General features: G+C 37.3%; 1 protein-coding gene across 9 annotated transcripts in view; it reads left to right on the top strand.

Moving 5' to 3' along the window:
• The window catches only part of WWP1 (WW domain containing E3 ubiquitin protein ligase 1), a 119754-nt gene that overhangs the window by 88010 nt on the left and 6055 nt on the right, over window positions 1-25689 (top strand). For all 9 annotated transcript variants that reach the window (XM_049854441.1, XM_049854442.1, XM_049854435.1 and 6 more), the window contains 10 exons: window positions 3117-3192; window positions 3297-3368; window positions 5346-5434; window positions 9452-9611; window positions 13154-13287; window positions 13380-13520; window positions 18688-18808; window positions 22071-22175; window positions 24806-24902; window positions 25329-25401. In XM_049854441.1, the coding sequence (XP_049710398.1) occupies window positions 3117-3192; window positions 3297-3368; window positions 5346-5434; window positions 9452-9611; window positions 13154-13287; window positions 13380-13520; window positions 18688-18808; window positions 22071-22175; window positions 24806-24902; window positions 25329-25401 (1068 nt within the window). The remainder of the gene's footprint in view (window positions 1-3116; window positions 3193-3296; window positions 3369-5345; window positions 5435-9451; window positions 9612-13153; window positions 13288-13379; window positions 13521-18687; window positions 18809-22070; window positions 22176-24805; window positions 24903-25328; window positions 25402-25689) is intronic.

Raw genomic sequence — 25689 nt, 5'->3', positions numbered from 1 at the left:
TTTAATTTAGCCTCAAGTTTATTTTTTGATTCAAGAACACCTGTCAAGTCTGTCTTTATTCCTTCCCTTGTAACGGAATAAGTTTGTGGTATATAATTCCTTAGTAATAATAATAGCAAATATTTACATAGTGATTCCTGTGTGCCTAGGATTGTTCCAAGCACTTTGCATATATTCACTTATTGTTTCTTCCAACAACCCCTTGAGGTATAAGTATTATTATTCCCCCCACCACCGTCTTCCAGGTGAAAAACTGACATGTAGGGAGCATAAGGAACTTGTGCAAAATCGTACTGATTAGTGACAGAGCTGGGTTTCAGACCAAGGCAGTCTGTCTCCAGAGTCTGTGCTCTTAGCAGCCACATCGTAGCGCTGCAGTTGACAGATCTCTCCTTCATTCTTCTTAGGTGTAATGTCCTTGCTTCACTAAGAAAATAGATGCAATTGTAAAGGGTCTTTTGCAAATTCCTACCATCACATCTACCTACCTACCAGCATCTTCTTCCCCCCTGTTTTCTATAAGTGAATTGTGATTCTTTCTATCCAAAACCAGTCCCTCACCTGGGGCACTAGATATTTCCACCTTTTCCCACTTAATTGCTCTAGCATTTATCACCTTTCTATCTTGTATCATCAGTTTTTCTTTCTCTGTTGAATTATTCTCATCAGCATACAAACAAGCTGTTATTTCTCCTAGAAAACAAAGCAGAAAAAACAACTCGTGACCTTACAAATGCATTTAATGACAGTTTTTTTGTTTGTTTTTTTGTTAAATAATATTGTGTTGTCAGTGAACTTTTATACAGCAGTTTAGGTTCCCATTCAGCAGTTTCTACACAGACTGTCCAGTGACATTGTTTACATTCTACACAATGTGTCAACATTCTTAGTGTTTCCATTAATCTAGTCCCCTGCCTCCTTCATTCTCTTCTTTGTTTTAAAGTAATTGCTGACCGTGACAATTCATTTTTAACACTGCCCTTTACAAGAAAACTACTTGAAAAGAATTATCTCTGTGTTATGTCTGATTTCACTCTTAAACCAATTCACAGAAGTTCCACTGTTACTGAACTTGTCAAGGGCATCGGTTACCTCTGCAGCATCAATCCAGGGGTGGGTTTGCAGTCCTTCAGTCATTGGACTTAGAGGAGCATCTGACATAATAAATCTCTCTTGTGTCATCATAGTCCAGAGTACTACGCTCTCTTGATTTTCCTGTGCTTTACTGGCCTTTTTTCTTCGTCTGAATTTTGCTCAGTTCTCCTTTTCTCCTTAGTCTCTTAACATTGAAGTGTACCCAGAGCCGCCCTTACTTCTCTTTTCCTTTCTATCTGTAGTCACCCTTTTGGTATATCTCATCCAATGTCATGCTTTTTAAAAATATCTATATCCTGATGGCTTTCAAATTTGTATCTACTTCAGACCTCTGTCTTGAAATCTTGCTTTATATAGTCAGATGCTTACTTGACATCTCTACTTGGATGTCGTAGGTGAACTCCTTCCTGATAGTCCCCATAAAACCCAGCAATATTCCCCATCTCAGTTCATGATAACTCCATTCTTACATGTACTTAAGCCAAAGATCTTGGAATCATCCTTGATTTTTCTTTCCCTCTCACTTCACATACAGCCCATCAAGAATTCTAGTTACCTCAACTTCAGAGTATACCCAGAATGCAGCTACGTCCCACCACCTGTGCTACTACTATTTTGGCCCAAGCTACTCTTGTCTCCCAGCTACAGTGGTACCATAGTCCTCCCCCACTCTTGATGCTGCTTTCTACCCTCACCCCATACAGCATGAGGCTAATGTAAAACATTTAAATAAAAACTAAGTTATTCCTCTGCATAAACCCTTCACTGACTTTCAATCAGAGTAAAAAGCAAAGTCCTTACTGTGGCCTCCAAGGCCTTACAAGATCCAATCCTATCTTTTCAACCTCATCCCAGCTCCAGCTTCAGTGGCCACCTGGCTACTGTACCTTGAACACCTTGGGCAGCTTTCACTTAAGGTCTTTGCTCTATTCCCTCTTCTTTTCTTTCTTTCTTTCTTTTTTTTTAATTGTGCTTTAAGGGAAAGCTTACAAATCAAGTCAGTCTCTCACACAAAAAACTTACATACACCTTGCTACATACTCCCCATTCCCCGCTCTCTCCCTCCACTCTCTCCTCTATTCCCTCTTCTTGATACGCTCTTTCCCCAGATGTCTATATGTCTTACTTACTGTCCTTTGAGTTTTTGCTCAAATGTTACCTGATCTATGAGCCCTACTCTGTTCACCCTTTTCAGAATTGTAAAATTCTTTTATCCTTTACCCCTTTCTAACACACTACACATATAATTTACTTATTTATTGCTTGTGTATCTTCCTCATTAGTAAATAAATGTCCTAAAAATAGGTATTTTCTTGTGTTTTATTAACAAGTAATGCTCTCAGTGTCTAGAAGAGTGCCCAGCACTTGCTGTGCACTCAGTATTTGTTGAATGAATGAACTCAGTTGAACATGAAAACACAAGAGAAGGTTTTCCATCCGTTCTGTAATGTTCCCTGAGATTGTGAAAGTTCTTGGTGCCATTTAGACCCTTGCTCCATAGGCAAGAGCCCCAGACCTTCTCAGTGTGAATCAAACCTTACTGAAAAGCCTGCATTCCTAGGTGCCACCCACTGTGCCTCTTCCTTCGTCACTTACCAGCTGAGTCACGTGACCCAAATGTCACTCGTTCCCAAGAATTTGCTTCTGTGTCACTAGCAGCATTTGTTTCCTTCCTTGTCTCTTCTATCTAGAGCTTCTGTCCTCTTTAGATTTATCAGAGGTTTTCTCTGAAATAATCAATAGTAAACTTCAGCATTTCAGTTGACTAACTACGTAACAAAGATCTCTCCATCCATACGATTTCCCTGTGTGTGGGGGGGTGTGGGCGTGTTTGCCTGTTGCTGTAATAGCCGTCATTGCTCGGGCTTCTGTCGCCCCACTAAATATGTCTTTACTTCCCTGCCAGAAAATAACTTTCCAGTGGTGATGTGGGGGCCTCTGCTGCACTCAAATTCATATCGAATAGTAAATCTTCAGCTGTATTATGAATTAATACTTGGTTTGTTTTTGTTTTTCTGCAGAACTAAAGGTGGTCCACAAATCGCTTATGAACGCAGCTTTAGGTGGAAACTTGCTCACTTCCGTTATTTGTGCCAGGTACTATAGTGGTAAATAAATCTTATGTTCGTAACCATTTAGTCTTATCTTTACGTAATACATATACTGTAGCTTACGTGATATTGTGATATTTTTGTTTCTAGTCTAATGCACTACCCAGTCACGTGAAGATCAATGTGTCCCGCCAGACATTGTTCGAAGATTCCTTCCAACAGGTAAGGAAGGTTTTTATGAGAATACAGCAGTACTGTCTGTCTCTTTATATTCTGTGACTCTTAAGGGAGGTAGAGTTTTAGATACTTTAAACCATTCACAACACATCTACAATAATGGCTGCCATTTGCTGAGCACCTTTTATAATAACAGTAATAATAAAACCTAGTATGTATTGAATGATTGTCCTGTGCTTGGCACTGGCCTCTTATATTTCATTTAATTCATCCTCACAAGATTCTTTTGAGATAGCGCCTATCGTTATCTCTATTTTACACATAAAGTTACTTCAGTACCTCAGTACCTGAGAGACAAAATAATTCTACCAGGAATTTAGATGTGTACTTACTAATGCAAAGCTTAAACAGAGCTTGGAACTAGCTGATCCATTCTGAACTTACTTTGCTAAGAATTTATTAACTCAAAAAAAAGTTTTGATAGTCACTGCCAAATTAAAATTAAATTAGTAGGTGTTGCATCCCATGGACTGTTTCTTTAGTAAACTTGATGTTAATTCTCACCTCATTTATGTTTCTGCTTAAATGTCATGATCTCAGAGAGCCCTCGTCTGAACACACTGAGTAAAATAGCAGTCCCTGCTCACCTCCCTCACAGTCACGTTCAATCCATTTATAGTACTTTATTCTTCTTCACAACGCTTAGCACCACCTGACATATAGTTGTTTGTTGTCTGTCTCTACTAGACTGTAAGTTCCTTGAGAGGAAGAACTATTTGATTTACTACTGTTTTGCCCACTATGTATAGTAGTACCTTGCACATAGCAGGCATTCAATAAATATTTGGTGATTGAATTAAATGAAGGTAATGCATCTACCTTTCTTGAATTATCTGTAGAAGATAACAAATCTGAATATTGTCAATCCTTTTTTTTCTGATGAAGTGGAGAATTTTTCCTGTTCTTCTCACTCCCCACCAAAGTATTACAATGATGAACCAAAATTTCTTGTGTATACAGGAACACAGGGACTCGCGCCTATACTTTGTAAAGGCCAAAGTGGGAATAACACTGAAGTCAGAGAGACGTTCAGATCCTAGCTCAGTTTTATTGTTGGACTTTGGACAAAATGCTTAATGTAGCTATTAGCAAAAGTTTTTGTTTGAGTTGATGCATTCTTAGCAAAATAAGTAAATGTCAAAATTGATCAACTTGTTCCAAGTTCTGAGCTTTATTTTAGTATACAGCTAAATTCATGATGGAATTTATTTTGCTTTTAATTTTTACTCTGGCTTAAGCTAAGTCACAGTCTCTTTGGAGTGTAGGGCCGAGCTATGACTGCCCCTGAGGCGGAGACCTGCTGGTGAACTGTGCCCTGACTCAGACATGCCATGCATAGCTTTGATTCTTACACGTGTGTGGTGAAAATTATTCATTTTTATCCAAAAGTAAGGCCTACTACTAGTAACCATGATGTAAGTACTCAGGATTATTAAATTTGGTATATGTATTTTTTAAGATGAAATATGTATATAAATTCATTATCTTATAAATCTTCGTGTAGCTGATTTCTTTTTCTGCTGAGAAGTGGAAACGTGTGTTATAAGCAGGGCACAAGACAAGATCTTTTGCCTCTCATAATTGTCACTAGTTAGAAGAATTTACAAGTCACCTTGTAAAAGATTATGGCACTGTTTGCAGAGGGGTGGGGAGAGGGAATATTTTCTAACCCTGAAAGATTTCTCTGCCAAACTTTTCCTCTCTTACCACCCACCCAAAGTAGAACTACTGTTTGATACTAGGAGAGGGGAAGAGACTATGTGAAAGTGAACCAGAGAAAGATTAATAGAATAGGTAGGTCTTTACCCCGTTTGTGCAACAAATCAGGTGATTTCTTGAGTTAAAGGCATTGTGGTATGAGATAAGGAAATTTGTAACTTTGAAAATACAGATGAAATTTAAACTCACATCTTTTAAATGAAACTTAGACTGTATAAATACTCATGTTTTTATTTTTAATAGATTATGGCGTTAAAACCCTATGACTTGAGGAGGCGATTATACGTAATATTCCGAGGAGAAGAAGGACTTGATTATGGTGGTTTAGCAAGGTAAAATGAAAAAACACATAGGTGCTTTTAAATAAGTATATCTCATTGTATACAGTGGATGTGTTTCCTGAAAAGGTACATGAATAGACTGGATTATATTTTTCCAATAGCAATCCAGAATTATTTTTAAGAACAAAAATTAAAATACTCCTGTCTTGGTTATCCTTCTGTACATTTTCTGTACACACACACACGTATGTTTGTTGTTTTTTTAAAACATGGAATTAGTCATACAATACACATGTTACAGCAACTTGGTTTTATCATTTTCTATATAATGGACATCTTTCCAGATCACTATATGTAGAGCTGGCTGGCACAGGACTGGGCAGTGTTTCATTCTGTTGTGCATAATAGGGTTGGTGTGAGTTGGAATCAACTCGACGGCACTTAACAACATATATGGAGTTAATATACTTTTTCAAAAATGGCTGTGCAATAGTTCTTGTATGGAAATATAATTAGTGGGTCAACATATATAAGGTTATTTCTTATCTTTTGTTATTACAACAGCATGAGCTGCTTTTATGTTTGTGTTTTAATCCCTTCTGAGTCTTTAGAATAAATTTTCCCTCGTTTACTAAATATATTGTTAAGAGTAGACACTTACGAAGCAATGCAAGTGAACCCTTTAAAATTTTTCCCCCTCATTTGCCTTGCCTAAACTTAATTTGACCATTTATTTTTTAGCTAGGGACACTTCCATTAAATCTTTCCAAAGATACTGCATTCCATTTGAATGTTTCTTTAGTAACCCTAATGAAAACGCATTTTTCATAGAAAACCCAAAACCAAATCCATTGCCATCAAGTCAATTCTGACTCATAGCGACCCTATACAGCTCTCTTATTGAACTCTTATTCCACAGGTATATAAAATTACGTAATCAAATTTTTAATAGAACTGAAAAAAAATAGATGTGGGACCAAGCACTACCGGGAGCAATTATATGTAGAGTTATCAGAATGTTGGTAATATTATCATATTTCCTCATCTAAAAACATCCTTAAGAAACATTTCCAAAAAAGAAATACTACTTACCACATTATATGTTCATATCACCTCTGTTGTGATTTATCTCAATTTTAGAAATGTTAAGATGTTAAAAGGAAATGAAGAAATATTGTATTATTTTTACAGTGCCTGACTTTATAACATTTACATTCTTGTTTGAACTCATATTTGCTTCATCTGTTTGGGTTAAGTTTTATAATTTTATGGTTATAATGCATATAGCCAATTCTTCCTTACCATGATTTTCTTATTCCTAAATTCTTTATTTTGATTTATATATTAGTTGTCTAGATTCATTATCAAATGTGTATTCAAGGTTTTGAAGGTATAATGTATTCATAGAGTCTTTGCATGTTTGAGACCATGTTTTCTGTTACTTCCACATATAAACAACAACTTCGCTAGATGGACCTTTTTTGCACAACACTTGCTCCAGAACCCTTATAGACATTTCTTCCCTCCTGGCATTGAGTGTTAGTACTGTGAAGTGTGAAGCCAGCCCCTTGTAGGAAGCTTGTTTTTTTCCTGTGAGTGCCCACACAGCCCTCTTCTTTGAAGTTCATTAGTTTCATTGTTGATTGTTTTATGTCTATTTTAGGAACATATTAAGATTTTCCTTAACTTCAGGGGAGTTTTCTTCTATTACATCTTTGAATATTTTTTCTGTTCCATTTGTTCTATTTTTCTTCAGGAACATCAGTCATGGGTATGTGGAATCTCCTTTGTTAGTCTTAAATGTTTATCATTGCTTTTCTGATCATTTTTATCTTTGTGCTTTTCCATTTTGTTTGGATTTTTCTCAAGCCTATCCTCGTGTCACTGACTGTTTTCTGTACTACCCTATGTTTTGCTGCTTCTATGTGGTTTTTCTTCTTTAGTGGTTTTATTGTTTTCATTTTCTTCTTTGGACTCTGCTAGCTCATCTGTTGTCTTACCATTTTTTCAACCTCCTGTATTTCTTCATTTTATTTTTGAGTATAGAGAAGGATTTCTCTAAACTGAATTCTTCTGCCTCTTGCAAGTTATGAATTTTTCCTTCTTTTTTGCTAGTATCTGGGTATAGATTTGGTGCCATATTATAGCCATTCTTCCTTTGTGTGGATTCAGCTTTCTCAGGACTGCTGTTAGCTAGAAGTGATCTGAGGCAACTGGACATTTTATTTCTACTTTTTTTGTGTCCAAGCAAGTTGTCACTAGATCTGCTGAGTCCTTTTTCCTGAGGACAGGTCTTTAGCTTCTTTACAGAGTGAATGTGACTTGGTTCCACTACTATTTGAGACTAGTGGTTGGGACTGGATTTAGTGTTATGAATTGATGTTTATCATTCTCAGTTGATTGTACTTAAGGTCTAGTTTTCCGTTTCCCTCCCGTTCTACCTTTCAGACAGCTTCGTCTATTATATTTTTAAAGCTTAGGAAAGAGTTTGCAAACAGACTGCCAGGCCATATCTAGCTGCAGAATGGCCCTTGTTGTGATATTAACATTTTTAAATTACTGGATAACATTTCTGAAATCACAAGGTTATGCTTAAGACTCAAGATTTCTGGCTTCTCTTTAAAAACTATAGACCTCCATTCCTCTCTTCTCACATAGCAACAGTTGGCTGAAGCAGAGTAACTGCTTCATGTTGAGAGGCATGTACGTTATTTCACTGCAGTGCCTACTGCTGCCCAGTGGTCTAAGGACTATAATATGTCTAGAAATTCTTTTTCCGTAAAACCAGTGATAATTTTTATCAGGGAAACAGTGAGGAAAGGGGGATTGTGGCTAACAGAGAATGTGAGACCCATCTGGAAAAGGAAGGCCCTTTTACTCATTTACTGATCACTGTAGGCATTGCGGAAACCCCGGTGGTATAGTGGTTAAGTGCTGCGGCTGCTAACCAAAAGGTCAGCAGTTCAGATCTACCAGACGCTTCTTGGGAACTCTATGGTACACCTCTGCTATGTATTATAGGGTCTCTATGAGTTGGAATCAACTCGATGGCAATGGGTTTTCTGGTAGGCGTTGCATTTGGAACCTGTTTTAGAAGAAATTGCTATCAAGAAGATCTTTTTGGAAATTAAGTATTTTGTAATATAAATTACTAATCCTTTATCTGGTTGGATTTCCTACATTGCATCTTTTTAAGAGAGACAAAATAGGTGATAAGTTAGGAAATACTTATCACATTTAAAGATTTCATGTTGTTAATTTTAGTTCCATTTTTAATATATTAACAATAAAATTAAAACTGTTCCATAGCGGTAGTGCTACATACCTTAGTATCACCAACAAATATTTATTAAAACCTATTATTTATAGGTTGTAGAATATCTTTATGAACTAAGTACCGAAAAACCATATAAAGATGTGATTTTTGCCTTTCAGAAACATACTGTCTGGTGGATGGTGCAGGTTATGTGCATAAAAATGAATAATATCGTAAGGTTGTTACCAGAAAGTGTTCAGTGACTGATACAGACAATAAGATATATTGTTGTTGTTAGGTGCCATTGAGTCCATTCCGACTCATAGTGACCCTGTAGGACAGAGTAGAACTGCCGCATAGGGTTTCCAAGGAGCAGCTGGTAGATCTGAATTGCCAACCTTTGGTTAGCAGCCGAGCCCTTACCCACTGCGCCACCAGGGCTCTGCAATAAGCTATATAGGAATTCAGAAAAATGCTGAGGTGGGATTTGATCTCGACTTTAGGGGGAAAGTAGGATCTATATGAGCCGAGTGGAAGTTGAGACATACGCATACAAACGTATAGAAGTAGAAGTAAGCATGTTATGTGTAAGGAGGAGTGAGTCAGTAGTTTGGCTACAATAGGAACTGGCAGATGACTTTGAAGGGAGGGGCCAGGTCATAGACGGACTTAAATAGAAGGCTGAGGAATTTGGCTGCAGAGTTGTCAGAGGTTCACAGGTAAGATACTTGTACATGTGTTTAAGGTCTGTGTTTGAATTCGTGTACATAAATATGCTAAAAAAAAGTTAAACTTGATTTATTTTCTTATAGAGAATGGTTTTTCTTGCTTTCACATGAAGTCTTGAACCCAATGTATTGCTTATTTGAGTATGCTGGCAAAAACAACTACTGCCTACAGATAAATCCAGCATCAGCCATTAATCCTGATCATCTTTCGTACTTCTGTTTCATTGGTCGCTTTATCGCTATGGTGAGTTCTTGACTCTGTTATTTTATTTCTTTAAACTTTGCTTATTTCAAAAGTATTTTACAGAAGACTTTTAAAAAATGATAAGCATTATCTTTATTTTTAGCTGTATGCAAATTTTGTTAGCCAAGGAACTTTGCCTAGGAGGGATATAAAAATAGAGTATTTTTTGAGTATCAGTATGACATCAAAATTTTGATCATGAGGATTATTTATATCACCACTTAGTCTGTTCTAGACACTGGAGGTGACACCATTAAAAAATAGACACAGCTCCTGCTCTCAGGGATCTTAAATTCTATTTGAGGGAGGCAAACAATGAATACCTACTGAGGGAAAGGGAGTATTACTGTTTTATATAGGATGAGTAGAGCAGGAGGCCTCTCTAATGAATGACACATGAACAGAAACGTTCAGAAAGTGGGAGGTTGAATCATGCAGATATCTTGGAGAACATTCTAGGCATAGGGAACAGCTAAAGTCCCCAAGGTGGAAGTGCATTTTTGATTGAAAAACAGGAGAGAAGTCAGCATGGCAGGAGCAGAGCATATGAGAGAGAATGTGGTAGGATATTGAGAGGTGCTGTGTGGGACCCTAGGTAAGTTCACTTAAGAGTTTTGAGCAGAGAAGTAACATGATCCTTCTTACTTAAAGTGTATTAAGCTTACTTTGCTGCTGCGTAGAACAGTGACTGTAGTTGGGGGCAGAGGAAAGTAGGAGTGGAACCAGGGAAACCATTTGCAACAATCCAGACAGGAAATGATAGTGGTTTGGGCTGGTGTGTTGTAGCAGTGGAGATAGTGAGAAGTGTTTTGGAGTGGGAATATTTTTTGAATTTAAAAATAACAGGATTTTCTGAAACATTAGGTCCAAGATAGGAGAGAGAGGCAGTCAAGTATGGCACCAAAATTTATGGCCTGCCCATCTGGTTGCAATTGCCATTTCCTAAAATGGGCAGGATTAGAAAAAGAGTAGGTTTTGGGGGCGAGAGGGAATCAAGAATTTGGATTTGGGCATTTTAAGTTTGAGGTGCCTGTAGAGTCCGAGTGGAAATGTAGAACATGTAGTTGGATATACAATTCTCATAAGAGTTTATCAATTTCATGAGGGATATCTAGTCTAGAGATAGGCATCTGGGAGTTTTCAGCATATAGAGAATATTAAAAGCTGTGCTATCACTTAAGGAATAAGTATGAACAGGGAAGAAAGTTGAAGGACATTTATAAGTTGAGAAAATTAGAAGGAACTAGCAAAATAGCTGAGGAGGAGGAGGTAGGAGAGTCAGTTGAGAGTGATTCCCAGAAGCCAAGGAAAGAAGGTGTGTTTCAAGCAAGGAGGAAGAAGTGATCGACTATGTCAAATGTTGCAGATAGGCTGAGTAAGGTGAAGTCTGAAAATTGACCATTTGATTTGGCCAGGTGAAAGATATTCATGAGAGGTACAGAGGAAGGATTAATGAGAGTGAATTCAGGAGAAACTGGAAAGAGAAGTGGATACAGCAGACATAGACAAGTCTTTCAAAGAAATGTGCCGTAAAGGATCATAGAGAAATTGGGCAGTAACTAGAAGCAGGTGTGGGGTGGATAATCATAGGAGACCAGTTATGTGCTTATAGTATTGGTCATGAAAGAAATGGATAAAGTCAATGAGATACAGAACATGAAAGCAATGACTTTGGGTAGGAGAGACGAAGAGATTTATTTAGAACACATAGAAGTAACAGAAAACTTATCCATGCTGAGCGTATATAGATTGAGATGCTAGCAGTTATCAGATACGTGGAATGCGTCAAAGTTCTCTTCTGAGTACTTCCACTTCCTCAGGGAAATGAGAAGCCAGGTCATCAGCTTAGAGTGAGGAGTGGGGAAGTGGCATTTGAAGAAAGAGGAGGAGGAATGAAGTAGTCATCTAGGTGAATGAGTGGATACAGTAGGGAAAGGAGATTACTAGGCAGCACTAAGCTCTCTCTTGAGGTTGTTGGTTGTGAAGCAGTCAGCATGGTTGGGTATGCATTTCTGGCATGTTCTACTGCCTGGGTATTGACATGGAGTAGATTGAGAGCTTGGGATTTTGTCAGAAGTGCACTGGGGAGAGGCAAGTTTTGAATGTATACAAGGGAGTAATTTTAATGATTGACTATGGAATCTCATTGGGCAAGGGGAAATAACTTCATGAGGTAGTAGGGTCAGAGGATTTTTTTAGGTCCCATTGGGTAAAAAATTGGTAGTTTTAGTACTAAAGGCAGTGAGCTGGAAAATTAGGCAGTGTTTGAAATTGAAATTATGGAGGCATTGGAGTTATTGTTAGTGACAGACAGTGTCTAGGGTATGATGTTGGGAATGTTTAGCTAAGTTAGGGTTAAAAACTAAGATCATCGAAGGGACTAAAAAGCCAGGGTAGCAAAAGGATCATCAATGTGAATATTGAAAATCTCCAAAGTTATGATAATAGTATAGAAGAGCATGGCAGTGAATCATATGTTAAACCTGAGGGAATATAGAGGAGAAACCTGGGAGTCTGAGGATGACTGTAACAAGGGGCAGTAGCCAGTAATGTGGTGTGATGGCCTGAGCTTTAAGACTAAGGCAGGCTTAGGGAGGAGGAAGGACAACAATCTGGAATTAGTAATGAGGAACAACCCCTACCCCAATTCCTGGCCTGATGACAGCCATCCCTTCAGAGGCCTTGAGGAAGAAGAGTCCTCAGAAAAAATATGAGTTTTTTGTTAGAGCAAGAAATTAAAGGATCTTCAAAGAAAGAGTTGAGGATATGGGGGATTTTGCTAATGATAGACCGTGAGCTGCAGGGGGAGCAGTAGAATGTTTTAGAGACTTTGGGGAGGTTTGAGAGCTGGGATCAGATTTAGAGATGGATAGGCAAATGGTGGAAACCCTGGTGGCATAGTGGTTAAGATCTACAGCTGCTAAACAAAAGGTTGGCAGTTCAAATCCACCAGGCGCGCTCCTTGGAAACCCTGTGGGGCAGTTCTACTCTGTCCTTTAGGGTTGCTATGAGTTGGCATCGACTCGACGGTAATGGGCTAGGCCGATGGTGGTGAATCAGAGTAGTGAGGGAGTCTGGGGCTTCTTTTGTTGGCCTTTGTAAATGGAGTGAAGGCCTGATGAGATTAGTCATGAAAATCTCCTAGGCAACCCTGAGAGTAAGGAAGGGATCAGGGAGGGGTCTTCCCAATGCACAGGAAGCCCTAAGGCCCCTTCTTCATTTAGCACCCAGTTAGGTTAATTTCTTTTATAAATGCACTAGAAAGAGTGGGGGCTTGGTAATAAAGCTCCTTTATTATCTTCTTCGACAGTTATTGATAGGGCTGGATATAGCTAATTGTTTGCCCTCATGGAACTAGATTTTAACTCCTTAATTTGTTTTTCATAGTTAGCATTTTATATTTTAGTTTTCATGATTTATGCTGTTCAATTTACTGAGTACTTTTCTTGCCAGTAAAATGATTTCTGTTATCGTTGTGCTCTAAATAAGAAAATTGTTATTTTGTAAAATTTCAAATAAATTATTTTTGTTTTCCTTCACAGGCGCTTTTTCATGGAAAGTTTATTGATACTGGTTTCTCTTTACCGTTCTACAAGCGCATGCTAAGTAAAAAACTTACTATCAAGGATTTGGAGTCTATTGATACTGAATTTTATAACTCTCTTATCTGGATAAGGTTTGAAGGTTTATTTTTTTTTTTCAATAAAGCATTTTCTTGAAGCCTGTTTTTATATTTTGCTAATTAGTGGATATATTTATTTCACCCAGAGACAATGACATTGAAGAATGTGGCTTAGAAATGTACTTTTCTGTTGACATGGAGATTTTGGGGAAAGTTACTTCACATGACCTGAAATTGGGAGGTTCTAATATCCTAGTGACTGAGGAGAACAAAGATGAATATATTGGGTAAGGTGGTATACTTCATTGACCTTAATTTCTAGACCTTACACAGTAGAACTAACTGCTATATCTGTGCCCTAAATTTTATCCATTTCTACCTCCTCTGGGAATATGTTCCACATTTATTCCTCTTTCACTTACTCTCTTCGATCATTTTCTCTTTTCAATCTTTTTCTTAATTTATAAACATGCTCAAATAGTACTAAAAACTCAAATGTACTAAAAAAAAAAATTAAGCTCTCCTTCCCACCAGTGTTCTTGAAATAAGAGAGTATACAACAGCCTTCACTTCCCTACCGCCCCTTGCTTTTTACTGTGTATATTCTGCCTTCTGCCCAGATCAAAAATCACAGAGCATTGGCATGAAAGAGGGCTTCGGAAAGACTGCAGCCCTTTCATTTCTAGGTGAGGAAACTGAGGTTCTGTTAAAAAATCAATTTCAACTTATAGTGACCCTATACGACAGAGTACCTTTTGGCTGGCAGCTGCGCTGTTAACCACTGTACCACCAGGGCTCTGAGGTTCTGTTAGGTACTTGCAAAACCAAGTCTAGGATTTGAGCCTTGACTACCAGGCCAATGCTTATTTTAGATTCTGTGTCTCACCTTCCCTTATACTCTCTTAATAGTGCTCACCACAACCTCGATTTTGAAACTCGGTATACTCTTCAATCTATGATCCTGCACCAGACTGGATTCTCTTCACTTTCTCTTTAATAATAAACATTCTTTAAATTTTCATTTCATAAATGGTGTTTTTCCAAGCTTCTTTATTCAGCCTGTTTCCCTAAGTATTATGAACCATGGCTTCAATTTTCTATTAAAGTAGTATCTAAACTTTGGAATATAATTTCCAATTGCCAGCCAGGTAGATCCAGGCTTTTTCAGTAAAGGACCAGACCGTAAATATTTCAGACTTGCAGCCACATAGAGTCTCTACTATGACTGCTCAGCTTTGCTGCTATAGCGCAAAACCATAGGCAATATGTAAGTAAGGTGGCTGTGTTCCAGTAAAAGGATTTATGGACACTGGAATGTGATTTCATGTGTCACAAAATACTATTTTAATATTATTCTCAATCCTTGTAAAAAACATAAAGACTATTCTTAGCTCACATGCTCACAGGTAAAGATGGGCCATAGTTTGTCAACCACTGAACTAGTAAATGACCTAACTTAAATTTAATGTGATAAAAAAAAAGACCCAGTGCCGTGGAGTTGATTCCGACTCATAGCAACACTATAGGACAGAGTAGAACTGCCCCATAGAGTTTCCAGGGAGCACCTGGCGGATTTGAACTGCCAACCCCTTGGTTAGCAGATATTAAAAAAAAAAAACTCGTTGCCATCAAGGCAACTCCGACTCATTGCGACCTTATTGGACATATTGGACAGAGCAGAAGTGCCCCATAGGGTTTGCATGGAGCAGCTAGTAGATGCAAACTGTCATCTTTTTGGTTAGCAGCAAAGCTCTTAACCACTGTGCCAAATGAGTTAGACCTGTCTCTACGGACCTAGAGGATGAAAAAAAGCCAAAAACCATCCTCTAAGTCCGTAGAGAGAAATCTAACTCATTTCCTAATAACTAAATAAATAATGATATATCCATTCTGCATTATTCAGCCATTTCTGTTGTTGTAGGGATCATTCAGGTTGTACCATTTAGGCCACCACAAACAATGCAACCTTGAGCCTCCTTCAGAATCCATACATCCCACTACTTTTGGCTTTGTGAGATGGATTTCCAAAAAGTAAAGTGCTGGGTCAAAGGGTAATTATAAGATATTGTTGTGTGGCTTTCCCAAAAGGTCGTAGCAATCCTTTCTTCCCTTCTGTAAATTGCTATGGCCTTTCAGTTTCACATCCTTACTGTCTCTCTGCGTACTAAATTAAATGTGCGTTTTTAGCATGGCATTCTAGGCGTTCCTTGTTTTGCTGCTAAACCAGTTTTCTGTGAGTGAGGGAATTAAAACCAATGGCTGATTTTCTTTTTTACACAGTCTTTGTGTTTTGTTTTGTTATGCAGTGAGCAACCCTTACTCTTATCTTACTGTAAAGCTATTTACATTTTAAGGAAAATATATTCAAAAAGATAGTTCATACGACTGGGTTTTTTATATTTGTTTAGCCATAAGCCTTCCAGAAAGTCCAACAATAATTCTTAAACAGCACAACCTCAAGATTTTTTTAAATGCTGTGAATGGTTTCAGATATCAAAAGTTTAAATAAAATTTCATCATGTAAGATTTATATTTAGTTTGCTAGTTTGAACTTTATACTTTGCATTCAGGTAACCACTATTTTAAACAAATCATCTCTACAGTATTTACTATATAAGAATTGATGTATAATCCTGAATACAGTATTTTTGGGAAGATCCTGTTTCAGTCTCTGAAAAAATAAGTCTTTAATCTTACTCTTAAAAAATTATGTGATAATAATCTCCTTCTTAGTTATGATGCCTTGTTTTTGGTGCACAAAATAGGTTCTCAGTCAGTCTTTGAGTAAGCGAATAGTAAAAATATGTATAAAGTGCTGTGGGAATCCAGAGTGGGAAGGAGCTATTGACTCTGCTGGGAGAAGTCAGGAAAGTTCTTCATAGGAGGTAGCATCTAAGTTAGGTCTTAAAAGACAAAGCATTGCCTGATAAAGGGAAGGCTTTTCAGGAGTGGAAAACAGCAGAAGCAGAGGAACTGAGGTACTAAAGGGCTTAGTTTATCCTGGGAGTCTACAAATACAATGCAAGAAGGGTATAAGATAATGAGAAATAGTGGCTAGAAAAGAGCCTAGAATGGTCGCCAGATTGTACTTAATCTATGGAGAGAGACTATATATTCTAAGAAACCTGAATTTATAAGGAGTTGTCAAAAACAAAACTAAAATTGAGGATCAGAATTGGTTCTGGAATGATAGTTCTGCCATCTATCTAGACGATGAATTGAGGTAACAGATGGGAAGGAGAGTCTCCAGACTGGAAGACCAGTTAAGAGATTATTTCAGTAACCTGTTGCCAATTGCCGTTAAATTGACTCCAGCTCATAGCAGCTCCATGTGTGTCAGAGTAGAACTGTGTGCCACAGGTTTTTCAGTGGTTGATTTTTCAGAAGTAGACTGTCAGATCTTTCTCCCGAGGCACCAGCCTTTCAGTTAACAGTGAAGTGCATTATCTATTTGCACCATCCAGGGACTCCTAGTAATCTAGTAGTGAGGTATTCTAGGCCTGAAGCAAGGCAGAGGCATCGGAGATAAAAATGAGGGAATAGATTTGCAAGAATGTTACAGGGATGGAATGGTCCAGATCCAATGATTGATTACGTGTAGTAGAGGAAAGAATGGTTAGTTGCCAGCAAGTCGATTCTCCCCTGTGTGCAGAGTAGAACTGCTCAGTAGGGTTTTTGAGGCTATGACCTTTCAGAAGCAGATCACCAGGCCTGTCTTCCTAGACATCTCTGGGTGGGTTCAAACCACCAACCTTTCCGTTAGTAGTTGAGAGCTTAACCATTTGCGCTACTCAGAAACTCCCAGGGGCAACAATAGTACATGAGATATTTGATGAGTGGAGATTCTGGATTGGTTGGCAGTTGGATGTGTTAGCAGGATATCCAAGGAGAGATGACCTGTAAATGCCTTAATCTCAAGAGGGAAGCAAAGTTTGGGAATTGAAGAATTACTAGCTTTTACATGACAGTTAAACTTAGATAGTTGATAGTATCATCTTTGGAGAATATATAGCTAGAAGACAGAGATCTAAGTGACAGAAGCATTTACAGAATAGTGAAACCGGTGAAGGAGACAAAGAAGGAATAGCCAACTCCAAATCAGGAATAGTAGTATTGCTGGGCCAGGGAGGATTTGTGTGTGAGTTGGGACTGCTATTGTCTGATATTAAAGGACGTTCATGTAGCTTAAGCACTGAAAGAGGAATTCAGGCTTGGCGATTGGAAGTTCTTTGGTGACATTTGTGAGGAAATTTTTTTTATTCCTGGGGGATAGGGTTTTGAAAGCCAGACAATGACAGTTTTAAATATCGAGTACTCTTCTCATTGGTGGTAGAGAGGAGGAAAGAGTAGTTAAAAAGACAGTTCGTTGAGGGTGGTTTGTTTTAGGAAAGAAAAGTCTGAGCACCCTTGTGGGCAAATGGAAAGAGGAATAGCAGGGTCAAGTGGAGGGTGTGGGCAAAGGCAAAGGGAAGTTGTGGAGCCAGCAAAAAGGGATATAATAAAAAATGCAGGTTGAAAGGTTTGTCTCAGAAATGAATAAGGTCTGCTACCTCTAGGACACAAGAAGAGTTACAGATGGAGGACGCTTAGCTAAATTAGCTTTCTGGTTTGGAAACCCTGATGGCTTTCTGCTTACTTGCTAGTATCTGTGACTTCTTCTCATCAAGTAGTGTGTGCTGTTCTTCCAGGTCCTCTAGACCTGTCTCCTTTCAGATGTTCCTCATGACGGTTTTATGTCACTGACAGATTTTATTCCTTATTTCTGCTTCTTTATCATACTTCCCTTCTCTACACCTGCTTTCTCTGTGTCCTCCAAATGTTTCTTCTGAGGAGGTATAAATTATTTCTTCTCTTCTGGTTAGGAACTCTTCATGTTCTCCAGTAAGCCAGCATAGAAGGAACCATTTCTCCACCTTTAAGCCTTCTCAAATAAAGACACCATAAACCTTTGCGAGCACATGATATTATCATATTATTATGTTGTTGAGCCAATCCCTTGCTTTCCTGGTGTGGAAAGCTGTGAGTCAGAATCCTCAAATCTCCCTTGGCAAACTGCTTTGGTAGGGGGAAAAACTAAGGTGGGGGGAGAGTCTGCTAAATGACTGTAGGCATTTCCTTCCTGTGTTAGTGCACGATATTTGAAGTTATTTGTCTAGGAATGAACAGGCAATAATTAGTGATAGGATTTAGCTGTCTTACCAGCAAGTAAAAGACCCCCTATTTATTTTGGAAAGTATTTTTTTATAGCTATTTGCGTGCTACAACTGATTTCCTATGTAGAAGCATGTGTTAGTGCTAAAATTACATACATACATACACACTGTGTGTGTGTGTGTGTGTGTGTGTGTGTAGTTATGGTATATTTAGAAAAAGAGAATGAATTTTAGAACTTCTTGGTATTTCTAAGCCTTTACATACAAATTACCTATTTTAAAATACCTTCTTTATTTTCAGTCTAATGACAGAATGGCGTTTTTCTCGAGGCGTACAAGAACAGACCAAAGCTTTCCTTGATGGTTTTAATGAAGTCGTTCCCCTTCAATGGCTGCAGTACTTTGATGAAAAAGAATTGGAGGTTAGGCTCTTTCATTTTGCTATTGTAAAGGGAATGTTAATTGAGGGGGAGGTTGTTTTTGTGATTTTTCAGAAGACTGTCCACACATTTTTAAATCATGTGGCACAATCTTGAATCCTCTTATTCATTCAAATGTTTAGAAAAAAAATGTTTAGAGGATATTAAAATCACAGCTATTGAGCAGGGGTCTTGATTAAGCTCTCTGAATCACGATGATGTCATGTACACAAAATCATCCATCAGTGCCAGCTGTTAGGGTTAATTAAGAGTGAATGGAACCCTATTAAAGTGCGATTCTGGGAACTTTCTGAAATCCCAGTTTAGTAGTCAGTTGACTCAAAGATCAGAATTTTTATTTGGACTTATTAGGAGTGTATCAGGAATCCTTGAGGTCTTCTTTTCCCACATAAATTAGAACATAGGCAGGCATTGGGATAGTCGTTGGTCCCCTTTGGGTACACTGTTTTGACTTTAGCTGTCTTGAGTCCTCTGTTAAGATTTGGTTCATTCATGTAATCAAATATATATTAAAAAATTAATATTTTAAATTTATACAGTAATATTCCTGTGTAGAAACTCACCTTCTGACAACTCTGACTAGAAAGGACTCTGAACCTGATGGACATGTAGACTCTCCTTAAACCTGGTTAATATCTCTTTACTAGTTTGGTTATCCAAATTAGCAGAAACACATTAGAAGAATAGTGTGGCAATATATTAAAAGTTGTCGTCCTGAGACTAGAAACAAGGCAAAGATGTCCATTCTCACCGCTTCTTTTCAGCATTGTACTAGAGGCTATAGCCACCACAATAAGGCAAAAAAAAAGGAAAGAAAAAGAATAAAGATTGGAAAGCAGGAAGACTGTGTTTATTTTCAGGTGACAACATGACTGTCAACTTCGAAAATTTTAACCCACTGCCATTGAGTCAATTGCAACTCAGCAGCCCCACAGGTTGCTAGGGGTTCCAAGGCTGTAAATCTTTAGGGAAGCAAACTGCTACATCTTTCTCACAGAGCCACAGGTGGTTTTGAACGGCTGACCTTTTGGTTAGCAGTTGAACACTTTAACCACAGCGCCACCAGGGCTCCTTTAGAAAATCCTAGGGAATCTACAAATAACTACTAGAAATAATAGTTCAACAAGGCTGCAGGGTACAAGGTCAATAATAAAAATCCATTGTTGTGTGTATTTCTATATACTAGTAACAAACACTTGGAAATGAAAATTTTAAATTTCATTTACTAGAGCATCAGAAAACAAACCAATTTAACAAAAGACATGCAGGACCTCTATACTAAAAATATTGCTCAGAAAAATTAAAGAAGGGCTGGGTAAATGGAGAGATGTACTGTTATGGAATGGAAGACTCAGTATTGTTAAAAGATGTCTGTTCTCTCCCCAGTTAGGCTCAGCACAGTTCGATCAATGCCCAACAGAACTTCTTGTAGAAGTTGACGAGCTGATCTAGAATAGCCAATTATGAAAAAGGACAAACTTGAAGGATTTATACTACCTGATTTCAAGACCTAGTCTAAAGCCATAGTAATTAAGATAGTGTAATATTTGTGAAAACAGACAAATAAATCAGTGGAATAGTATAGAGAGTCTAGAAATAGACCTACAAATATACTATCAATTAGTTTTTAACAGAAGTGCTAAGATATTTCAGTGAGGAAAGATAAAGCCTTTTCAACAAATGGTGCTAGATATCCATATGGAGGAAAATGAACCTTGATCCCTATCTCATACCTTAAAGAAAGATTAATTTATAATGAATTGTAAACCTAAATATGGAAGTTAATATAGGAGAAAAACTAGTAGGCAGAAGGTTTCTTACGGAGAGCACTAAAAGCAATAACCATAAAAGAAAAAAAATGTATAAAATTGGATTTCATCAAAACCAAAAACTTTGGCTCTTCAGAAAACACTGAAGTAAATGAACAGGTAGCCTGTAGCCTGTATACAGACTGGGAGAGATTATGGTAGTATCTAGAATATATATATATATAAGCTCTTATAACTCAATAATAAAAAAAAAAAAAATTTTAAACGGGCAAAAACTTGAATAGACACTTCATAAAAGAAGATATACAGATGACAACTAAGCACATGAAAAGATGCTCAACAGCATTAGACATTGGGGAAATGCCAGTTAAAACTAAATGAGATAACCCCTTTGGCACAGTATTGGTAGTTTCTTATGTTAAACATGCATCTCCTTTATGACCTAGCAGTTCTGTTAAGTATTTACCCAAGAGAAATGAGATCATGTCCATACAAAGACTTAACCGTGAATGTTCAAAGCAACTTTATTCATCAAAGACAAAAGTTGGGAGTAACCTAAATGTCCATCAACAAATGAATGGATGAACAAGTTGTTGTATGTTCATATAACAGAATGCTGCGGAGCACAGCAATATGAAAGAACGAGCTGCTGTTAAATATAACAACATGGATGAATGGGAAAAAAAAAGCAGAAAAGTGTGTGTGTACGTGTGCATGCTCATCTGTACTGTCTGTACATATATGTATGTATGCGTATACATGACTGCTGCAAGACAAACCTAATGTATAGTGGAAGAAAGCAAATGGACTGCAAAGGGGCATGATAGAAATACTCTACATTTTAATCATGGTGACGGTGACGTTTATACATCTATCAAAACTCATCTAACTGTATACTTAAAATGTGTCCATTTTATTGTATGTAAATTGTAGCTTAAAGTTGAAATATGAAAATAGTTTACAAATTAGAAAGAGCTGTTATGTATTTTATTATACCGAAACCGGGTTTATCCCATATGTATTAAGTTGAGGTTATTTGAAAATTTCACATATGTAGGATATTTTATTCCCAAATAGTGTAGGTAAATAGAAGGCTAGCATATTTTTAATATTTAAATACGTGATTTAGCATAGATTACCCAAAACAAGAACCACAGATTTATGTCATCAGGAGTTTGGAATATATTTATAGTTAAGGGATATGCTTTTCAGTACAACTAATGTTTTTCCTTGAAGAACACAGTTACTATAAATGTTGCTTTCGGTTTGAGGTCAGTAAAGATAAAATACCAAAGAACTGTTTATGCTAAATTGCTACAAATGTTAGATTTGACGACCGTGATCGTTGTTTGTAGTGCACATAGCTAGTCATGCAATTATGCTATGTGCGTAGGTGTGCGTTAGAGGATTTCAATCATAAAATGATTCTGTTCACCAGATCTTTATTGTGGCCTAATAATGTGCTCATTTGCCAGGTTATGCTGTGTGGCATGCAGGAGGTTGACTTGGCAGACTGGCAAAGAAATGCAGTTTATCGGCATTATACAAGAAACAGCAAGCAAATCATTTGGTTTTGGCAGGTATTTGCTTTTATCTTTTTGAAACAAAGCATTCAAGGAAAATATGTCCTAATGAAATGGTAGCTTAAAAAACAGTTTACTTCTTAAATTAAGACTGCCTTTAGTCATGGTTTGTAGTCTTCCAAGTCAAAATCAGAAGTGAGTATGTAAACACTTATATTCCATTGTATTCTCCATTGCTGCTATCTTCCTAATGAAGAAACAAATGGCAGAGTCTTCTTTAAGTAATAGTTAATGGTAATAATTATAGGCATAGCATATTTTCTAGTGGTATCAAAGTATCCTATAAATTCTAGTTAATTCTAAAAGTAAATGAGGAGGCCTGGAGAAGTATGTTTTTAACGAGAATCTAAATGCAGGTACTGAATTCTTCTGAAGGGGATAATATGCTAGGGAATTAGAATAATCTAGGAGATAATGCTGAGGGATGAGTTTCTTTGTTTTTATTATCTTTGTTTTGACTTAAATGGAAACTAATTTTGAATCACATTTTATTTTAATAGATCAGTTTGTTTGCTTTTTTTGAGAATTTAAAATCTCTAAGCCAGGAACATATTTCACATAAATATTCTACTAATTGAGATTCATTTCAGCAACCTAGTGAGTGAACTTTTGTTCCTTCTGCTTAACTGCTTCACTCTCTGATGGAAAGCAAGCCGGGGTTTTATATTAGTAAACAAAGATTTTGAAATTGTTGCATCTTTTTATAAGGATATATGTCATGAGTTTATTGCTTAATACTTTAAAAAAGTGTGGACAAGTAGAAATATCTATGTCTGTACACACACACACATGCACCTCTCAACATGTGCAGAGTGACACATGCCTGACTATTGCAACATCATGTACGTACCAACAGAGACCTGAAACAACCTAAATGTCTATCAGGAGGAGACTAGGTAAATACGTGGTAGTATATTAGTGCTATACCTTATAGTCATTCTTTTCTCCTTTTTTTTTTTTTTTAATGCAAGTTAACAAAAGTATTAGAGAATAATATGTTTCAAAACAATATGAGGGGAGGAATGGAAAGTGCTAAACGTGTGTATAATATGACGACGTCTAGTTAAAATTTATAATCCATCTATGAGAGAGCTAGTTAATGAATATACCATCTCTGAAAAGATAGACAAAAAAGACAGGCAACAGTTCCAGAGGGAAGCTGAGAGTTGGAGGCAAAGATAGGAAAGCTGATTTTCACTCTGTACCCTTTTATTACTTTTTGAATTCCACACTGTGTACATCTATGATCTATTGTATAAAATAGATAGTAAATAAATAAGCAAAAAGATAGGAATAAATCCACTTTCCAGGCTAAAACCTGACTTGCATTGCATGCAGTATTTGTACAGGTGTTGGTTATCTCCCCTTTCAGGCTCTTCACTAGCTCCATTACTCATTTGTGTTCCCTGACTTTCCATTTAGACATTATATTTATAAACCTGAGGAGCTTAGGTTTAAGAGTTATCTAAATCCAAATGAATGGTTGTGTTTTCTGAATTGGGTTTGTTTAAAAAGGCAAGTGATGAGGTTTATGGCAGACCCAGTAACCCCTGTTTCTATGTCTTAATGATACACGTGCCTTAGCACAATTCTACACCGAAACATATTTGGTCATGTTTAGCATAGCATTTTGTTCTGATCCTTATAGTTTATTCCCTTTTTTTAAGATAGATTTCTCCTCCCAGAAAGCCCCCTGTGTTTCTTACTTTCTATTATAAGATACTCAGACCTAGCTGTCTCTCGATTTTTTAGGTGTGTACGATACTTCAGCAATTCAGATCAGTATTTTACCACATTATCCGCCCATTTGTGTCCCTCTTTGCAAAGAACTAGTCGATGAACTAGATATTTTTAGAGAATTGTGTACTTTGAGTTTTAAGTACCAGTCAGGAAGTATATAAAGAATTGGGAGAATGGGGTTTGTGGGAGAAGATACCACAAAATAGGGAAGTGTTCGTTTATTTTCAGTAGCTTCAAGGGGTTGGGGATGGTTGGTTCAGGGCAGGATAACATAGTGGTTTAGAGCTCAGGAAGCCTTGCGTTCAAATCCTAGATCTACCACTTACTGGTAATTTGAGGACAAATTATTTACCTTCTCTAGGCTTCCGTTTCCTTATATGTACAGTGGGGATAAGGGTGATGGTGCCTATCTTATAGAATTGTGAGGACTGAAAAAAAAAAAAAAAAAAGGAAAAGCATATGACACAGTGCTTGGCAGGAGCCCTCAATAGGTGGTAGCTGTTCTAACCCAACACCGTCTATCCTGGCTCCACCTCTTAGTGGTGTGACTTTAAGCAAGTGACATAACCTTTCTAAACCTCCATATCCTCTGTCAAAAAAACCTGTTACCATCAAGGAGATTGAGTCTCATATCCTCTCTGTAAGAGGGATGTAATAATAATAGGGGCCAACCTATAGTGTCGTTGTGAGGAATCCTTGAAGATAGATTCATAGTGTACTTAGCACAGTGCCTAGCCTTAATAAATGATAAATGCTATGACCACTTTTTATCACGCCTTTTGAACCAATTTCAAGTTGAATATTATTTTTTTCAAGTGTCTGTTTTTCATGATTGAAGATATTTAGCATTTATTTTATATTAAAATAAGTTTGATTTTGTTATGCAGCTTGTGAAAGAGACAGACAACGAAGTAAGAATGCGACTTTTGCAGTTTGTCACTGGAACCTGCCGTTTACCTCTAGGAGGATTTGCTGAGCTCATGGGTAAATGTGGTTTTCCCTACAGTTTCTCTGTAGATAATTTTGTAATAATAGTGGCCTTTTGATGTATGGTAAACTTGAACCTAAGGATTATTTTTCTGTGCTCTGTGCAGGGCATCTGCCAGAAGAAGGAATGGTTAATGTCAAATGCATTTGTAAGACAGACATGAAATTTTCCTCACATAGCCCAGTTGGCCAGTGCTGTGCTTCCTGGGGTTATCTGGAGGGGAGCAAGAATCTATAGAGCTAATTTATCTGTCCACTGATATGATTCTTACTGCTGGGTCTCTGCAGCAGTCTAGGCAGAAGCAGCTCACATTTAGTTTATTCTGTATCATTCATATGACTCTGTGACATGTTATTTAACTAGTTGTCAAAATCAGAAAGTTTGAAGGACCAGATAAATTTTGTCTTATTTTCCTGGTTTAGGAAGTAATGGGCCTCAAAAATTTTGCATTGAAAAAGTTGGCAAAGATACCTGGTTACCAAGAAGCCACACGTGGTAAGTTCAAGAATTCTAAATAGGAAAGTGCAAGGCAAAGAGAATCGTGTTCTTTTTTTTCTTTAAATACATAAGATCCAGTATAACTGGTTATTCATTAATGTAGTCAGAATTTCACCTGTGAGGACAGACTGATTGATACTGATTTCTAGTTGAGTAATAGAAATATTTGAGAAATATATCTGCTGATTGAACAAATATGTATCAAGTAGCCACTATATATAAAACAAAACGGAAATTGCTCCCTGCCTTTTACAAAGCTTGCACTCCCTGATGGGTACACAAATT

Source organism: Elephas maximus, chromosome 15, assembly GCF_024166365.1.
Source record: "Elephas maximus indicus isolate mEleMax1 chromosome 15, mEleMax1 primary haplotype, whole genome shotgun sequence".
Lineage (NCBI taxonomy): Eukaryota > Metazoa > Chordata > Mammalia > Proboscidea > Elephantidae > Elephas > Elephas maximus.
Note: the sequence above shows the minus strand (reverse complement) of the source record. Positions and strands in the feature narration are given on the sequence as shown.